This window comes from Nicotiana attenuata, chromosome 1 (assembly GCF_001879085.1).
Source record: "Nicotiana attenuata strain UT chromosome 1, NIATTr2, whole genome shotgun sequence".
Classification (NCBI taxonomy): domain Eukaryota; kingdom Viridiplantae; phylum Streptophyta; class Magnoliopsida; order Solanales; family Solanaceae; genus Nicotiana; species Nicotiana attenuata.
The window spans coordinates 61,638,688-61,659,177 of NC_031989.1; the positions used below are offsets into that span (position 1 = coordinate 61,638,688).

Sequence of the window (20,490 nt, forward strand, 5' to 3'; positions counted from 1 at the left end):
ACCCGCCAAACCGAGGAAACTCCGAATCTCCGTGGCTGAGGACTGTCTAGGCCAACTCTGAACTGCCTCTATCTTCTTACGATCAACCTGAATACCATCACTGGACACCACGTGTCCCAGAAAAGCCACAGAACTAAGCCAGAACTCACACTCGGAGAACTTTGCATAGAGCTTCTCCTCTCTCAGCCTCTGCAACACCACCCTCAAATGCTGCACGTGCTCCTCCTGACTACGCGAGTACATCAGGATATCATCAATAAATACAATCACAAATGAATCCAGATACGGCTGAAATACACTGTTCATCAAGTGCATGAATGCTGCTGGGGCGTTAGTCAACCCAAAGGACATAACTAGAAACTCATAGTGCCCATATCTCGTCCGGAAAGCAGTCTTCATAATATCTGAGTCCCTAATCTTCAGCTGGTGATAGCCTGAATGGAGTTCAATCTTGGAGAATACCCTCGCCCCTTGGAGCTGGTCAAACAAATCATCAATACGGGGCAGGGGATACTTGTTCTTCACTGTCACCTTGTTCAATTGCCTGTAATCAATGCACATTCTCATTGTGCCATCATTTTTCTTTACAAACAAGACCGGTGCACCCCACGGTGACACACTCGGACGAATGAACCCCTTATCTAGGAGCTCCTGAAGCTGATCCTTTAGTTCTTTCAACTCTGCTGGTGCCATGCGATATGGAGGGATAGAAATGGGCTGAGTGCCCGGCAGCAAATCAATACCAAAATCAATGTCCCTGTCCGGCGGCATGCCCGGCAGGTCTGCTGGAAACACATCAGGGAAGTCCCTCACAACGGGCACAGAATCAAGACTAGGAGTCTCAGCTCCAACATCTCTCACAAAAGCCAAATACGATAGACAACCTTTCCCAACCATCCGCTGGGCCTTTAGGAAAGAGATCACCCTGCTAGGAACATAGTCAGTCATGCCACGCCACTTAATCCTCGGAACACCCGGTATGGCCAATGTGACTGTCTTGGCATGACAGTCCAGAATAGCATGGCACGGAGATAACCAATCCATGCCCAGAATAACATCAAAATCTACCATGCTCAACAGCAACAAATCAACTCGGGTCTCCAGACCCCTAATAGTCACTAGACAAGACCGATACACATGGTCTACAACAATAGTATCACCCACCGGGGTAGATACATGCACAGGTAAAGCAAGACACCCACGGGTCGTACCCAGGTGATGGGAAAAATATGAAGACACATAAGAGTAGGTAGAACCGGGATCAAATAAGACAGAGGCATCCCTGTGGCAGACTGAGATAATACCTGTGATAACAGCATCTGATGCAATAGCGTCTCTCCTGTCTGGGAGAGCATAGAATCGTGCCTGGCCACCGCCCGATCGGCCTCCCCCTCTGGGGCGACCCCTAGCTGCCTGACTCTCACCCCTAGCTGGCGGGGCGGGTGCTGAAAAAGATGGGCCAGAAGACGAGGGCTGACCCCTCTGTTGAGACTGACTACCACGGCGCCGAGGACCTTGCCTCCACATGTGCCCAACCTCCCCGCACTCATAACAGCTCCCGAGTGCTGGGGAATGGGACTGAAGGGAACCCCGCGCATCAGAGTGACTGGCTGACGCACTCGGTCTGGAGGAACCCTGAATAGATGGAGCTCGTGATGAACCCTGAGCTGGAAGAGCGCCGAGGGATGGCTGACTCTGCTGATACCCCTGATGACCTCGGCCGGAAGATGACCCACGATACTCAGAGCGAGCTGACTGAGGAGGCCTAAATGAACGACCTCTGCTCTGCTGGAACTGACCCCTAGACGGAGCACCACTGAAGCTACCAGAACCTCGAGGCCTCTTGGCCTCCCTCTCCTCTCTGTCCTGAGGGCGAGCCATCTCAATATCACGAGCAATATCAACTGCATCCTCAAAGGAAATACCCAGAACTCTCTCTCGAGTCATCAGAACACGCAGGTGATAGTTAAGTCCATCTACAAACCTCTTGATCCTCTCTCTGACGGTCGAAACTATCCACGAGGCATGACGGGCCAACTCAAAAAATCTCGCCTCATACTGGGTCACAGTCATGTCTCCCTGTCGAAGCCACTCGAACTGCCTACGCAGCTCCTCCCTCTGAGACTGTGGTACCCACTTCTCTAGAAAGATAGTGGAGAATTCCTGCCATGACAAAGGCGCTGCACCTGCCGGCCTACGCCGCTCATACGACTCCCACCATGTGAAGGCAGCCCCAGTGAACTGAAATGCGGTGAATGCTACCCCGCTGGTCTCCAAAATCCCTGCTATCCGAAGCATACGCTGACACTTGTCCAGAAATCCCTGGGCATCCTCGCCCTGAGCACCACTGAAAAATGGAGGCTGAAGCCTACTGAACCTCTCAAGACGACGCTGCTCATCGTCTGGCATAACTGGGACTACAAAGTCCTGAACTGGTGCGACTGGTGCAACTGGGGCAACTGGCGCAACTGGCGCAACTGGCTGAGCTGGGACTGCTCCCGGTGTCTGCAATCCCTGAACAACCTGCTCTAGTGTGTGAGCAGCGGGGGTCTGATGACCTCCCCCGGTCTGTGAGGTAGCTGCTGCAGTAGTGGCTGAAACTACCTGGGCTAGGCCAGTGCAAACTGATAGTATCTGAGCCAAGGTCTCCTGGAGACCCGGAATCACAATGGGCACTGCCGGTGCCTGTACAGGTGCTGCTGGAATGTCTGCAGCTGGGGCCTGATCCTGAGCCGGAGCAACTGGTGGAGCAACAGGTGCTGCCCTCGCGGCTCTGCCCCTACCACGACCACGACTGCGCCCACGGCCTCTAATGCCCTCAGTAGGTGGTACCGGTGGGCGTCCGTCTCGTCCTGTAGTGCGGGTCCTCGCCATCTGCGAGAGGATAGAACACAGAAGTTTAGTTCCCGGATCAACAGAATCGCACGACAAGAATTTCAAGAATGTGAAGTTTTCCTAAGGGTTCTGCAGCCTCTCGAGGATAAGTACAGACGTCTCCGTACCGATCCGCGAGACTCTACTAAACCTGCTCATGACTCGTGATACCTAGTAACCTAGGCTCTGATACCATTATCTAAATCAAGTGAAGAGATTAGAGAGTTGAGAGTTCTTTTAAGTCAAAAAGAAGTTTATGCTGGAGATTTGATGCAGAATTTGACTCAAACCCAAGAAAATCTGCGAACTTCTGAAGACCAGGTGAAGGCCTTAGAAAAATCTCATGCCTCTCTCCAAGCCTCTTATAACTCAGCTCTGAATGAAAATGAGAGTCTCAAAAATGAAATTGTTGCTTGGGAAAGAGATTATGAGCTTCTTGAAGATAAGGCTGCGATTGATGTAAGCTGGGCTTTTCTGAACTCCCGTCGTGATGCCTTAGTTGAAGCCAGCCAAGAAAACTTTAATCTGGATTCAGAATTAGCTAAAGTGATGGAAACTATTGAAAGAGCTCAACAACCATTGGACTTCCCTTCTCCTGCAATTGAAGTTTCGGAAGCTGAAGCTACCGGAGTCGATGTTCCCATGACCGCTGGAATTGCCTCGGGTGATGCACCCTCTTCAAGCTCAATCGTGCCCCTTACTGCAAGTCAAGTTGAAACTTCATCTATTGATACTCCAATGGTTGGAAATCAACCCACTTCCATTGGTGATGCTATTCCAGTTGAGCACGCTGATGATTCTCCTTTAATCCTTTCCTCTTAGTAAAAATTTATATCTATTTTTGAATTCCTTTTTGCAGGTACCTATTTGGAATTAAAGATTTTGGGTTCATTTGAGAGTTTTTGTAATCAAACCCTTGGCTACTATTTGAGGGTTGATTTTTGAGAATACAAGTCCCCAAGTCTTGTTATGGGGCATGTAGTATAAACAATTTGATGACTAAGTTTATACTTAGTCTTTAGTTTTAAATATTAGGAAGCTTTTATTTATCATTGCACTTCCGTATGTTCTATCCTTGCCTTTTTATTTTTAAGGACTTAAAGAATAGTCTGCATTTTTGTTCTTTGAAAAATGCTTCTNACATTGAGATGACACCCCTGCTCGAGGAAATAGGAGGACTGGCTGGTATACCGTGGGAAACTCCGGGTTTATTGATGCCGAATAATCGCAAGGGTAGAGGTTTTCTCAAGATGACGGGTCTAAAGAAAAATCTAGACTTGACATGTTTGAAGGAGTCATACATTCCCTTTGACTACTTGTACGAGAGGTACGGTCACAGAAAATCTTACCGTACTTATCCTGACGAGTTAGCCCTTACATCATTGGGGCATATTCATCGAAGGGTCTTTGTCTTCATGTTCGATTTCTTGGGTATGATAGTGTTTCCAATGAAGAAAGCAAGAATCCATACAAGGCTAGCTATGGTCACCAAAACTCTAATGGAAGGAATTGACGGACAACCATTCAGTCTTGTGCCAATGATCATTACATAAATATACCGAGCCCTAGAAAGGTGTCAACAGGGGGCCAAACATTTCGAGGGTTGCAATCTGCTACTTCAACTTTGGCTCATGGAACATCTCCAAAGGGGTGAGTACCGACAAGAAATCCATCGAAGGGACTAGGATGATCATATCGCCTTTCATCACCCAAAGCGAATGAATTACATGCCCAACATGTTCGCCCAACCGGAGAATGCTGGAGAATGGGTCGAGCTTTTTGATAATTTGACTGAAGACTGGGTAGAATGGATGTTCGAGTGGTTCCCTACTGAAGAATTCATCATTCGATCCAGGGATGCGCCATTTCTGATACTGATCGGTTTGAGGGGGACCTACCCTTATGTCCCTCTCCGAGTTATGAGACATGCTGGCAGGAAGCAGGTTATACCAAGGGTCGACAAGATGAGTCACTTCCGAGCTGACTTCCAGAATGACGATAGTCCGCACAGGTACCAGGCTCAGCATATGTGGCATTGAAAAATTGTCTTGGGAAAGGACACCATTGAACCAGACAGATACCATGCTGGTTGTACCCCACACTATTCAGGCTGGCTGGAGAACAATCACAACGGTTTGGGTCAACCCGGGTTTGTTCGGGGTCACAGGATCATCGATGAAAAGGCTGAGGCACAGGTCAAGTACAACCAATTGCGCAAGAGGATCCAGAAATGTGAAAATGAGCACCGTGAAATAAAAGAAGCCAATCAAAAGCTAATTGAAGAATGAAAGGATATGGCTGTCAACGCTAACAAACGACTAGTCTGTTTGGAGCGGGGTATAGTGGAAATGGAAAAGAAGTTTCTGAAGAGGGTCAAAGACTGCCGAATCGTTGAAGGAAATGAAGGTAGACATCTGGCCAGAGCTTACTTGCTACTAGGACTGCGAGAGCTCAGAGAGCTATTCAATGGAGCCAACAATGCCGAGTCTCGGGAAGGTCCTTCCGGGACCAAATAGATAGGAATTTCCATTTTTTTCCGCTTTATAAGATGTAATAAGGCCAACGGCCATTAGTGACTTTTTCTTATTATTTAGCGTTGTTTTGGGATTCGTCTACCTTTTTATCAATAAAATGAGGCATTTAGCATTCTAAGTTCTCCGAATTTACTTGTCGTTAGGCCTACCTCGGGCACAACGAGGTCCCCAAAATTAGGACGCGCTTTATATTTCCTGCACTACGTGTTTAAATATTGCAACATTTTTTTATGATTTTTACTGACTTATCACCTTTTTGTTTTTTAGTTTTTGCTTATTCCCCTCCCCAAAGGTTAGTCGTGCACTCTGGCATCATCATCATATTCCACAAAATCCATGGGCCCTCCACCCACTCCTCCTCCTAGTCCTATCAGAAACAGGAACAAAGGAAAGATGGAAGATTTGAGCAACACCAGAAAAGAAAACTCAGTTGAACGGGTAGAGATCACTCAGGGTACTCAGGTTTCTAAAGAAAGTGCGTCCCAACTCGAGCAGAAACTGTTGAAATTTCAGGAGGAACTTGATCAAGTTCGGAACTTGATCAAGTTCGGAACTTGGCAAGCTTGCCATTCTCCCTCACCACCCAGATGTCAATTTTCCAAGCACTCAGAACCCCACACCTCCACAAAACATCCCAAAACCACAAAATCATCCCGCTCCTCACCACCACTGCAATACTTGCCACACTCCCAACAATACTCCACTGCTCATCCCGGAACCTTTGAACTCCACAAATGACCACTGCCACACCCAACACAATACCCCCATCTATGTGGAGACTGTGCCACACTCCACCCAGCCCATCTCAAGCACACCCGAGTCCAATGATAAGGACTCGCTCATCAAAAATTTGGCCGAAGAGCTTAAAAGGTTGACCACCAGAATACAAGGCGTTGAAGGTAGTAAGGGAATTGAAGGGATAAACTATGAAGATCTATGCAGATAGCCCGATGTCGAACCGCCCGAGGGGTACAAACATCCCAAGTTCGAAATGTTTGATGGCACAGGGGATCCTAGGGTTTACTTGAGAACATACTGTGACAAGCTTGTTGGAGTGGGAAGAGATGAGAAAATTCGCATGAAGCTTTTCATGAGGAGCTTGATGGGAGACGCCTTATCTTGGTACATTAGCCAGGATCCAAAGAAATGGTCGAGCTGGGTAAGCATGGCGTCTAATTTCATGCATAGATTCAGGTTCAACACAGAGAATGCACCAGATGTGTTCTATATCCAAAACATGAAGAAGAAACCCACAGAAACCTTCCGTGAGTATGCTACTCGCTGGGGATCAGAAGCTGCTAAGGTTAGGCCTGCTTTGGAAGAAGAGCAGATGAACAAGTTTTTTGTCCGGGCTCAGGACCCACAGTATTATGAGAGGCTGATGCTGATCGAGAATCACAAGTTTTCTGACATCATCAAGCTAGGAGAAAGGATCGAAGAAGGCATCAAGAGTGGTATGGTTACGAACTTTGAAGCCTTGCAGGCTGCCAATAAGGCTTTACAATCTGGTGGTACGTCCAAGAAAAGGGACGTAGGTGCTGTAATGGTTGCACAGAGAACCAAATCCCCTATCAAATACCAAACATACCCAATAGCTCCAATCACATATCAGCCTACCTCAAATTATCAAGCACTCACCCACTTACCAAACTCCACCACCTACTTATCAGTCATCTCCCACATATCAACCTACTTCACCTAAATACTCCCAACCGGCACATATTTACCAAGCCTACAACACCCAACCATCCCACTATCAATCGCCTCCCTCATGTCAAAACTTCCCTAGACCACGACCAAATTTTGACCGCAGACCTCCCAAACAGTATACCGCCATTGCTGAACCAATTGACCAGCTATACGAAAAGCTCAAAGCTGCTGGTTGTGTCACCCCTATCCCTGCTATAACACCTGAAAACCCTTCTCAGTGGATCAATCCAAATAAATCCTGTGCATACTATTCCGACATGAAAGGACATACTATCGATGAATGTCGCTCTCTGAAGGATAAGATCCAGACTTTGATTGACAATAAGATCATTGTAGCAAAGGATCCAGCTCCGAGTGTCCGTAATAACCCTTTGCCAGACCACAAAGGTGGAGGTGTTCACATGATCGAGATAGAGGATGACTGGGACCCCAAGGGATCAATCGGTTTAATCACAGAAGGCGACGATCCAAAGAAGCCAATAGTCGCCCTCAATCCGATTGTGGTCCAGATTCAGCCTTCCGGGGACATCGAGGTAAACATGTCCATGCCACTCGAGTTTGAAGCACCACCCCTTGCAAAGATGCCAGCGCCGATTGAGGTTGAGTTTACGTCACCAGCAAACACACCCACACCCTTTGAAGTTGCAGTCTTACAACCTGAGAAGCCTACTTCGTTCGGGGTAAAGATAGCCACGCCAATTCCGGTGGCAATGATAGCCATAACACCATTCCATACGAAGGCTATACCATGGGACTATACAGCTCAAGCCAGAAGAAAGGGGAAGGTCAAGTTCGGGGAAACTGTTGCGGCACAGGGAATGACAAGAACCGACAGGGTTTATACCCCGGAGCATTTGGCTGAATCTAGAAAGCAGGCCTCTAGTCGGCCAACCATCACTGAAACTGGGCCCGACGATCTCTGGAGAAAGATACAAGCCAAAGAATACTGAGTCATTGATCAGCTGAACAAAACACCGGCACAGATTTCTATCCTTGCTTTGTTACAAAGCTCTGATGCACACAAGAATGCCTTGTTAAGAGTGTTGAGCGAGGCATATGTACCGAGCAACATCACCGGCAGGGAGATGGCTAACATGGTAGGTCAGGTATTAGAAAGTCACAAGATCACTTTTCATGAAGATGAGCTGCCACCCGAAGGATTGAGTCACAACAAGGCGTTGCATATCACTGTGCAGTGCGAAGATTATTTTATCACCAGGATCCTGGTCCATGAGGGGTCCAGTCTCAACATTTGTCCGTCGGTAACACTCAGGACGTTTGGGAAAGGGCTGCATAAAATCAAGGACGGGGCCATCAACGTCAAAGCTTTCGACGATTCTCAAAGGTCTACTATTGGGGAGATTAGCTTGTGTTTGCAAATGGGGCCTACTTGGTTTGATGTTAATTTTCAAGTGATAGACGTACCAGCCTCTTACAATCTATTGTTGGGACGACCATAGATTCATGTCGCGGGGGCCGTAGCCTCAATACTACATCAGGCAGTGAAGTTTGAGTGGAATCACCAAGAGGTGATCATTCATGGTGATGGTAGCAATCCCATATACAGTCGCCAGACCATTCCAGAGATTGGAGGAAGAAGAAGGATAGGTGGGGAAACTTACCACCACGTCGAGCGAGTCAACGCCGTTGATAAGGATAAGTGGTGGGACAACAAAATTGAAAGCATATTGAACTGGAGCAGGTATGAACCTGGCAAAGTACTTGGAAAGAATCTCCAAGGAATCGCTAAGCCCATCAAGCTCAAGAAGCACGGCACCAACTTTGGATTGGGGTATGAGTATACCTGGTAAGAATTTAACGAATGGTCGCCACCCTAGCACGGTCCTTACTATCCATTGGAGCAGGCAATACCCCGTTTGGAGCAGACCTTCCAACCGGCCGAGGTTATCTACCGGTCAGAAGAAGAAGAAGCACTGGCATCAATGAGGAATTTGTTCCTAGAAGACGATGATATGGATTGCTGTGTCATTTTCGAGGAGGAGGGGGAGGAAGGCCCTTCCATACAGGCTGTAAGTAGAGGAGCATGCCTCAATAACTGGATCGTCAAAACCACCAAAGCCCGGCGAGCCTCGGGGTAGCAAGGCTGAACAAGCATCATGCACTATTTTATTAGTTTACTTTCCTTTCGCATTTTTATTTTTTGCAAGAAAGAGCTCCAATGTTCGAAACATTAATGGAATTTGTCAAAGCATTTCAATTTTCTTAAAGATCTTACTATTATTATTTTCTTTCATTACTTTACTTATACAGCATTACTATTACTTATCTTGATGAACCAATGACTGTGACATGTAGCAAGACAACGCAACAGACGGACATAGATTCAGAGGAAGGCGATATATCGGAAGAGATTGTTAAAGAAGTTGAGAATTTTGAGAATAGACCTAAGTCCAACCTGGACAAGACCGAAATCGTCAACCTAGGAGATGCAGAAAACATCAATGAAACACGGATCAGCATTCATTTGTCACCATCAGAGAAGGAAGAATATACAAAGTTTCTAAGAGAGTATGAGGACATATTTGCCTGGTCGTACGATGACATGACTGGTCTGAGTACATCTATTGTGGCCCACAAATTGCCAACCGATCCAGCCTGTCCACCAGTAAAGCAGAAGCTCAAAAAGTTCAAGCCAGATATGAGTTTGAAAATCAAGGAAGAGGTCACTAAGCAGGTCAAAGCTAAGGTTCTCATGGTAGTGGAGTATACAACATGGTTAGCCAACATCGTGCCAGTACCGTAGAAGGACGAGAAGGTTAGAGTCTATGTCGACTACCGGGATCTCAACCGGGCCAGTCCGAAAGACGACTTCCCCTTTCCAAACATACACATCCTGATTGACAATTGCGCCAAGCACGAGTTGCAATCATTTGTAGATTGTTTCGCGGGTTACCATCAGATCTGGATGGATGAAGAAGATGCTGAGAAAACGGCTTTCATTACGCCGTAGGGAATGTACTGCTACAAGATGATGCCGTTTGGGTTAAAGAATGCAGGGGCCACCTACATGAGGGCAATGACTACCATTTTTCATGATATGATACACAAGGAGATCGAAGTATATGTAGACAATGTTATCATCATGTCCAAGAAAGCCACCGATCACATGGAAGATTTGAGGAAGTTCTTCAATAGACTGTGAAGGTACAACCTGAAACTGAATCCCGCAAAATGTGCCTTCGGGGTTCTTGCCGGAAAATTACTTGGGTTTATTGTGAGTCGTCGGGGAATAGAACTAGATCCATCGAAGATCAAAGCCATTCAAGAATTGCCACCACCAAGGAACAAGAAAGACGTAATGAGCTTCTTGGGGAGACTTAACTACTTCAGCCGGTTCATAGCACAATCTACAGTTATCTGTGAACCAATCTTCAAGATATTGAAGAAGGATGCTGCCACCGAATGGACTGATGACTGCCAGAAAGCTTTCGACAGAATCAAGGAATACTTGTCAACGTCACCAGTCTTGGTCCCGCCTGAACCAGGTAGACCTCTGTTACTCTACATCGCAGTGTTGGATGGTGCCTTCGGTTGCGTCCTGGGGCAGCATGATGAGATAGGAAAGAAAGAACAGGCCATTTACTACCTCAGCAAAAAGTTCACTCCATATGAGGCCCGGTATTCTCTGTTAGAACGCACCTGTTGTGCTTTAACTTGGGTAGCCCAGAAGCTAAGGCTCTACTTCTGTGCCTATACTACATATCTCATATCAAGGATGGATCCTTTGAAATACATCTTTCAGAAGCCCATGCCCACCGGCAAGATCACCAAGTGGCAGATCCTGTTGAGTGAATTCGACATTGTCTACGTAACTCAGAAAACGATCAAAGGACAGGCACTAGCAGATCACCTTGCCGAAAACCCCGTGGATGGAGAATACAAACCCCTGAAAACGTATTTTCCTGACGAAGAGGTAGCATTCATAGGAGAAGATATTGCGGAATCCTATGACGGATGGAGAATGTTTCTCGATGGAGCAACAAATTTCAAAGGAGTTGGCATAGGAGCAGTCCTAGTATCAGAAACCGGCCAGCATTATACGGTGTCTGCCAAATTCAGGTTCCCATGCACCAACAATATGGCCGAATACGAAGCCTGCATCTTAGGGCTCAAGATGGCTATTGACATGAACATTCAAGAATTGCTAGTAATTGGAGATTCAGATTTGCTTATACATCAGGTCCGAGAAGAATGGGCCACCAAGAACTCCAAGATACACCCTTATCTGCATCACGTACAGGAGTTGAGAAAGAGGTTCACAAAGACAGAGTTCCAGCATGTTCCCAGAGTCCAGAATGAGTTTGCCGATGCATTGGCTACCCTGTCATCTATGATACAACGTCCGGACAAAAACTTCATTGATCCCATTCTAGTAAAGATCCATGATCAGCCAGCTTACTGTGCTCATGTCGAAGAAGAAGCAGATGGAAAACCTTGGTTTCATGACTGTTTAACCAAAAATTAGATTTTAGGTCAAAGCTTGAATTTAGAAGAACTCGGGTTACTGATAATCGGAAAAAGTATATAAGAAAGAGATTTTGAATAATATAATCAGAAAGCAAATAAAACAAAGTATATTCCAGTAGTGTTTTTCGTGTCCCCTACAGATGTTGTGACTTTCTCTTTTTATAGTTAATTTTAAGAGAAAGTGTAATGCCTTTGTCTTAATGAGGCAATTATGAGCAATAAATGACATTGAAAGAAACGTTACTCAATCATTCATATTAAATACAAATTCTCTAACGTATTTGGCATTTAATGTTGTATTTGGACTCTTTTTCGCCATCAGATTCTTCAATTCCTTCTGATCTTCGAACTTTAAATGACTCGAACAGGTACGAGTCTCGTTTCATTTGAATAATAGCTCGTGCCTTTAAGTATCTTCTCTCCCGCATCTGTTGTTGCTCGTGCCTTCTAACTGATTACCACGCTTTGACTATTTGACCGGTCCACGTGTCATGACACATCATCTTCAATATTTAAATTCAGTTTTTTCCCAATACAGTTAATCCAATTTGTAAAGTACGCTTTTTTACATTTTTGCGTAGAAAATATTGTTAGGCAAACCCTGAACGTTGAACAATCGAGAGCTTTGAATATAAGCCTCTCAAAAGGTAAGCCACACACGTGAGCTTCAGGATGTGGTGTCCGCTCAGGAGCAAGTCCCGAGCGAGTCCCAAGAAATCTTTTAAAATACAAACAATGGACGTATGTTTCATTTCATGCACCTATACAATATAAGAGAGGTGAATCGAGTCGTTATCGATTCTATTTCAAAATGATATTTCATTTGTTAATCATCAAAACTCATATAATTCAATATCGACTGAATTGATCCGGCCATCACATAACTGTAACGACCCGACCGATCGTTTTGCTTTCTAGAACCCCGTTCCTCTAAATAGTGGCTAAAAAGGGCAAAGTTTGACTTGAGTTAACATTTTTAATAAATGACCTCGATGATGATTTAGGACTTGGGCGTATGTTCGAATCGGGTTTTGGATGACCCTGGTGTGTTTCGGCGCTTAATACTGAAAGTTGGCACATTGAAGGTTTTAACAACAACAACAACAACAACGGCCCAGTATAATCCCACAAGTGGAGTCTGGGGAGGGTAATATGTACGCAGACCTTACCCCTACCTCGAAGGGCAGAGAGGCTGTTTCCAGAAGACCCTCGGCTCAAGAAAGCAACAAGAGACGATATATTAGTACCATCAATAGAATCATAATAAAATAACAACAATATAAGAAATACGAAATAGATGGAAGGTATAATAATAACCGGCAGATAAAGCCCTGCATCAGTAGATGACCACTAGCATCCTAAAACTAACTCCTAGCTGGCTAGTCTCACTCTAGTGCGCTGTATAAATATTCACAACTTCCCCCTAACCTACAACCTTAATGCTCGACCTTCATAGTTCCCTATCAAGGGCCATGTCTTCAGTAATCCTAAGTCGCGTCATGTCCTGCCTGATCACCTCTCCCCAATTCTTCTTATTAGGTCGCCCTCTACCTCTCCTCGTGCCCATCATAGTCAGTCGCTCACACATCCTCACCGGTGCATCAGTGCTCCTCCTCTGAATGTGCCCGAACCATCTGAGTCTTGTTTCCCGCATCTTGTCCTCCATGGGGGCCACGCCCACCTTCTCTCGAATATCTTCATTCCTAATCTTATCCATCCTTGTATGCCCGCACATCCACCTCAACATCCTCATCTCTGCTACTTTCATCTTCTGGATGTGTGAGTTCTTAACCGGCCAACACTCAGTCCCATACAACATGGCGGGCCTAACCACTGCTCTATAAAACTTACCTTTTAGTAACGGTGGCACTTTCTTGTCACACAGGACTCCCGACGCTAACCTCCACTTCATCCACCCCACCCCTATACGGTGTGTGACATCCTCGTCGATCTCCCCAATCTCCTGAATAACCGACCCAAGGTACTTGAAACTACCCCTCTTGGGAATGACTTGAGAGTCAAGCTTCACGTCCCCTCCCGCTTCCGTCGGCTCGACCCTAAATTTGCACTCGAGATATTCTGTCTTCGTCCTGCTCAACTTGAAACCTTTAGACTCAAGGGCATGACTCCAAACCTCTAGCCTCTCGTTGACGCCACCTCGTGTCTCGTCAATTAGAACTATGTCATCAGCAAATAACATGAACCATGGCACCTCCCCTTGAATATGATGAGTTAGTGCATCCATCACCAGGGCAAATAGGAATGGGTTGAACGCAGACCCTTGGTGCAACCCCGTAACAACCGGAAAATGCTCGGAGTCTCCTCCTACTGTCCTAACCCGAGTCTTAGCTCCATCATACATGCCTCTAATCACCCTAATGTAGGCAACCGGAACCCCTTTAGCCTCCAAGCAGCTCCATAAGACCTCCCTAGGAACCCTGTCGTACGCTTTCTACATATCAATAAACACCATGTGGAGATCCTTCTTCCTATCCCTGTAATGTTCCATCATCCTCCTAATAAGGTGGATAGCTTTTGTGGTAGATCGCCCCGGCATGAACCCGAACTGGTTGTCTGAAATAGACACCATCCTTCGCACTCTTATTTCTACCACTCTCTCCCAAACTTTCATGGTATAACTCAGTAATTTGATACCCCTATAGTTGTTATAGCTCTGGATATCGCCTTTGTTCTTATACAACGGAACCATTGTACTCCACCTCCACTCTTCAGGCATCCTATTAGTCTTGAATATAATATTAAATAACCCAATAAGCCATTCCAAGCCTGCTCTACCCACACACCTCCAAAGTTCAATCGGAATTTCGTTTGGCCCGGTAGCTCTGCCCCTTCTCATCTTACGCATCGCCTCCATGACCTCATCGACCTCAATGTCCCTACAATAACTTAATTCATGGGGATTTTCAGCATTCCTCAATTCACCTAGTAAAATATCCTGATCCCCTTCTTCATTAGAAGTTTATGAAAGTAGGTCTGCCACCTCCTCTTAATCTGGTCATCCCCCATCAAAACTTTGTCGTCATCATCTTTTATGCACCTCACTTGGTCCAGATCCCAAGCCGTCCTCTCTCTCACCTTAGCCAGTCGGAATAACTTCTTCTCCCTGCCTTTGTTCCCCAGTTCCTCATACATACGAGCAAAAGCTGCAGTCTTAGCCTCCATGACTGCCATCTTCGCCTCCTTCCTAGCTACCTTATACCTCTCACTGTTCGATCTCCTCTCCTCCTCGCCAGTGCTACCTACTAACCGTAGTTAAGCCGCCTTCTTTGCTTCCACTTTACCTTGGACAACTGCATTCCACCACCAGTCTCCTTTGTGGCCACCGGTGCGGCCCGAAGATATCCCTAGCACCTCTCTCGCCGCCTTCCTTATACAGTCCGCCGTCGTTGACCATATAGTGTTTGCGTCCCCACTACTTCTCTAAGCTCCCATTATTGATAACCTTCCTTCCAACTCCTGAGCTTTATCCTTAGTCAAGGCGCCCCCACCTAATCCTCAGACGACCTCGTACTGGCCTCTTCTTCCTCCTTATCATAATACCGATGTCCATCACCAAAAGCCTATGCTGCGGTGCGAGGGTCTCACCTGGGATAACCTTGCAATCCTTGCACAACCTTCTGTCGCATCTCCTGAGGAGGAGATAGCCAATCTGAGTCTTCGCCACTGAACTTTGGTAAGTAACCAAATGCTCCTCCCGCTTCGGAAAACATGAGTTCGCAATCACTAGATCTAATGCCTTGGAAAAGTCCAACAGCGAAATGCCTCCTCCATTCTGCTCCCCGAAACCGAAGCCGCCATCACATTGAAGGTTTTAAAGTTCTTTAAATTTGGTTTAAAGTAGGTTTTGGTATTATCGAGGTCCGTTTGGAATTCCAAACCTGAGAATAGTTTCGTATGGTGATTTATGACTTGCATGCAAAATTTGGTGTCATTTCGAGTAGTCTAAGCATGATTCGGCGCATTCGGAGCAAATTGGAAACTTGAAGTTCATAATTTGCAATTTGGTTTTGGGGTGCGATTCTTAGTTTCATTATTGTTTTATGCACTTAGAGAGTTCGAGCAGCTCTGTATTATGTTTATGTGTTTGTTGGTGCATTTGGACGGGATTCCGAGTGACTCTAGTGTATTTTGGACCGCCCGGAGTTAAGTCGAAAACACCATATTTTCTGTTCTGGTTTCCTTCTTTGTGAACGCGGAAAGACCCTCGCGTTCGCGATGAAGGATTTGGGGAATGGGGACTTTTTCCCTTTGCGTTCTCATATGTAGGGCTGCGTTCACGGAGGCCTCGATCCTTTGGCCTTCGCATTCGCGTTTGGCAGGCCGCGTTCGCCTAGAAGCCTGGGCCTGGGCAACCTAGTTGCCTAATGCGTTCGCGTGTTGGGCCCTGCGTTCGCGAGGAGTAGGCGGACTAGTGCACTGCGTTCGCATGGATCCTCTCGCGTTCACGTACAACCTTTTTCCTAGGCTCCTCAGGTTAGCCCTTGTGATTGTGAGAGCTTGGCTGCGATCGCGTACAAGGACCACTGGGCAGAAACATCTTTTAAAAATGGGACTTAGGCTATTTTAGCTCATTTTTTTTTATCTCTTGGCGATTTGGAGCTCTTGGAGAGGGGTTTTCACCTAGCACTTTGAGGTAAGTAATTTCTATTTAAGATGAGTTTCATACATAGAGTATGGGTAGTTTTAATATGTAAAATTGTGAAAATTACGGGTTTAGCTGAAAAACCTAATTTTTGATAAAAATAGAATTCAACCACAAAAATGATTATAGAATTGGGTGAACATTATATATTTGAGTTCGTGAGGTTATGCGTAACGTTTATCTTCAAAAATCTCCGGAATCCGAGAACGTGGGCCCGAGGGTAAATTTTAGGATTCTTCCAATTTGGGTTGGGTAATTACTCTAATAGTTAAATTATGAACATTTGAACATGTATTGATTTATTTATATAACATTTGACTAGTTTTAGATTGTTCGGAACCGAGTTGAGGCTTTAGAGCGAATTTGTGGGCCGAAAAGTGAGCTTTGAGACAAGGTAAGTCTCTTGCCTAACCTTGTAAGAGGGAATTTACCCCATAGGTGATTTAAATTACTATTTACTTCTAAATGTGGGGGCTACGTACGCACGAGGTGATGAGAGTCCGTGCGTAGCTACTAATTATGCCTATGTCCGGGTAGTTTAGGACCCAAATCATGAAATATTTGTGATGTTTGCACTCTATTTGTTAATTAAAGTGCCTAAATTATATTGGAACTTGATAAAGAAATTGTAAGAGCCCGAATTTCACTTACTTGAGCTTTGGCGGGTTACTTGACTGTTAATAGAAATTTTTGCTTCTTTGTGTATTAGCCTTGTAATAGCTTTTAAATCGGATGTTCATAAAGTATCCTCTCTTCTTGTGGAGCGGGCCGAACGCCTCGGCAGTAGAATAGATGCATCTATTATTTGTGTTGCTCGACCCTCGATAGTGTACACATTATTCTGGATCGGGCAGTATGACCTCGGCATAAATTGTGCGTAATAGTACTCGGAGCCTGATTATATTTGTATTATTTTATGGATTGAGAGGTTATAATTATTAATGACAGAAATTGACCTGGATTTACTATTAGTGAAAGAATTATTCATTCATTGCTTGTTATTGAGTTATCTTTATTGTCTACATAACCCATGCTTATTTAGAATTTCAGTATTGTGTTATTAGCCCATAGTAAGTGTCGAAGTCGACGCCTCGTCACTACTTCTTCGAGGTTAGAATAGATACTTACTGGGTACATGTTATTTATGTACTCACGCTACACTTCTGCACTAATCGTGCAGGATCTAAGGCAGGTGCATCTGGCAGTCGTACCGGCGCGCACCCCCGATACTCCGAGGCCTAGTTGTGAGCTGATTCCTGAGCCGTTCTGCAGCACCTAGAGTCTCTCTTTTGCATCTATTTTCTGTCTACTTTACTTCAGAAAGTAGTTAGAGTTTTATATATTCTACTAGTAGCTCATACACTTGTGACACCAGGTCTTAGAATTATGCCGGTAAACATTTGAGGAGCAGGGCAAGGTGCCTGCTGCGAAGCCAACCGTAGCAGATTTCATGTTCGCGCAAGGATTTCAGGAGGTCATAGGCCGTATGCTACAATTCATGGATTCTATGACTCAAGCTAGTTTATTTCCAGCGGACCCAGCCACATCTCAGGCGGGAGGGGGAGCACAGACCCCTAGCGCTCAAGCTCCAGGGCATGCAATTGCCGTGTATCAGACCCGGTCGCACTGGCCGCGGGCGGAGCCCAGCCAGTTTCAGCAACTATAACTGAGCCTAGGCCAGCTGCGGCCAGCGAGCCGCAGAATCTATTGGACAAATGGACCAGGTTTCATCCTCCTGTCTTTGGAGGTGAGCGGCATGAGGACCCCCAGGACTTTATCAATCGATGCAGGGACAGACTGCACAATATAAGTATTTTGGAGTCCCACGGGGTGGACTTTACCACCTTTCAACTGGAGGGCAGGGCGCGTAGATGGTGGCGGTCCTATCTTCTCGGCAGACCAGCAGGTTCTCCTCCCATGACTCGGGATCAGTTCACACGCCTCTTCTTGGACAGAGCTATTCAATCCTCTAAGAGGGTAGAGTTGCGGTTTCAGTTCGAGTAGCTCCAACATGGCCAGATGTCGATGACTGGCTATAAGGCGAGATTCTCTGAGTTGTCCGCCATGCACTTATGATACTTCCCACCGATGCAGAGAGAGTGCGAAGGTTTGTAGCAGGTTTGCACTCTGGTATCCAGGCAACTATGGCCCGACAGGTTGAGATGGGGACTTCGTATGAGCTAGTCGTAGAGATAGCTCAGAGGATCGAGGGTGTTCGTCAGCGAAGCTGAGGGCAGATGGTGAGGGATAAGCGGGTTCGATACTCTGGGGGTTCAACGATGCCCCGGCTGGGGGTAGACGTCAGTTTGTGAGAGTTCAGTCTAGCAGGCCCACATATCCAGCACCGCCACCTCCTCGGGGTGCTCCAGTGCGGCCCTATTTCAGTGCCATTTCCCTACCGCCCACCATCTATTCAGCGATTCCTCTAGTGGGTATTCAGGCCATCAGGGTCAGATTTCACGTCAGCAGTCTGTCGTACTAAGAGGTTATTTCGAGTGCGTGGATCTTAGTCGTGTGAGGAGGTTCTGCCCCTGGCTTCAGGGCAAGGCAGTGTAGCAGGGTCAACAGCCTATGATTACAGCACCAGCTGCCACACCAGTCGTCCGGCGGCATAGAGGCAAAGGGCAGGTGGGTAGGGGCCGTCCTAGAGGTGGAGTCCAGTCAGGTGGCGCGCCAGCTAGGTTCTATGCTTTTTCGGCCAGACCAGATGCAGTGGCCTCATATACCGTGATCACATGTATTATTTCTATCTACGGTAGGGATGCTTCAGTACTATTTGATCTAGGGCCTATATATTCATATGTTTCATCTTTGTTTGCTCATTTTCTGGGTGTTCCTCGTGAGTCCTTGGATACTCCTATTTATGTGTCCACTCATGTGGGCGTTTCTGTTGTTGTGGATCGGATCTACCTGTTCTGCATTGTTACTTTTTGTGGTTACGAGACTAGAGCGGACCTTCTATTGCTCGATATGACTGACTTTGAGATCATCCTGGGCATGGTCCGGTTATCCCCATATCACACCATCCTTGATTTCCATGCCAAGATTGTTACCTTGGCATTTCTAGAGTTGCCTAGATTGGAGTGGAAGGGTTCGTCTGTCAGTGCAGCTAGTCAGGTTATCTCTTTTCTAAAAGCTTGACACATGATCGAGAAGGGTTGTTTGTTTTATCTAGCTTATGTTCGGGATACTACTATAGGGACTCCAATGATTGATTCAGTGCCCGTGGTCTGGGAGTTCTCCGATATGTTTTCTTCTGATCTTCCAAGCATACCACCAGACCGTGATATCGATTTTTGTATTGATTTGGCTCTAGGTACCCATCCTATCTCTATTCCACCGTACCGCATGGCTCCGAAAGAGTTGAAGGAGTTGAAGGAATAGCTTGAGGAGTAGCTAGCTTAGGGGTTCTTCAGACCGAGCGTATCTCCTTGGAGTGTACCGGTGCAATTCATAAAGAAGAAAGATGGGACTATGCGGATGTGCATTGATTACCGCTAGTTAAACAAAGTTACCATTAAGAACAAGTACGCGTTGCTGCGTATTGATGATTGTTTGACCAGTTGTAGGGTGCCAGGTGTTATCTAAGATAGACTTGAGGTCGGGGTACCATCAGTTGAAAATTCGGGAATCGGATGTTCCGAAGACGACTTTTCGGACTAGATATGGCCATTATGAGTTTCTAGTGATGTCCTTCGGTTTGACTAACGCCCCGACGACATTTATGGATTTGATAAATCGGGTGTTCAGATCATATATTAATGCTCTTGTCATTGTCTTCATTAATGACATTTTGATCTACTCGCGTAGCATGGAGGAGCACGAATAACATTTGAGAGTGGTGCTTCAAACCTTGCGAGAACAGAAATTATATGCTAAGTTCTCCAAGTGTGACTTTTGTCTAGATTCTGTAGCATTATTGGGGCATGTTATATCAGGCGAGGGTATTAAGGTAGATCCCAAGAAGATTGAGGCAGTTCAGAGTTGGCCTCATCCTACCACAGGGATTGAGATCAGGAGCTTCTTGGGGTTAGCAGGTTATTATCGCCGGTTTGTGGAGGGCTTCTCATCTATTGCAGCACCTTTGACTAGATTGACCCAGAAGGGTACTCTGTTCCAATGGTCCGATGATTGTGAGGTGAGCTTTCAGAAGCTCAAAACCACATTGACTTCAGCACCAGTGTTAGTGTTACCTTCCGGTTCAGGGATGTGTATTGTGCA

At 46.0% G+C, this 20,490-nt stretch overlaps 1 protein-coding gene across 1 annotated transcript; it reads right to left on the reverse strand.

The window, feature by feature from the left end:
- LOC109236612 lies at positions 14,059–14,798 on the reverse strand. The gene is made up of 3 exons (XM_019402804.1): positions 14,608–14,798; positions 14,262–14,503; positions 14,059–14,180 (listed from the first exon to the last, which is right to left on the reverse strand). The coding sequence occupies exons 1-3, from the start codon at positions 14,796–14,798 to the stop codon at positions 14,059–14,061; spliced, it is 555 nt and encodes a 184-aa protein (XP_019258349.1).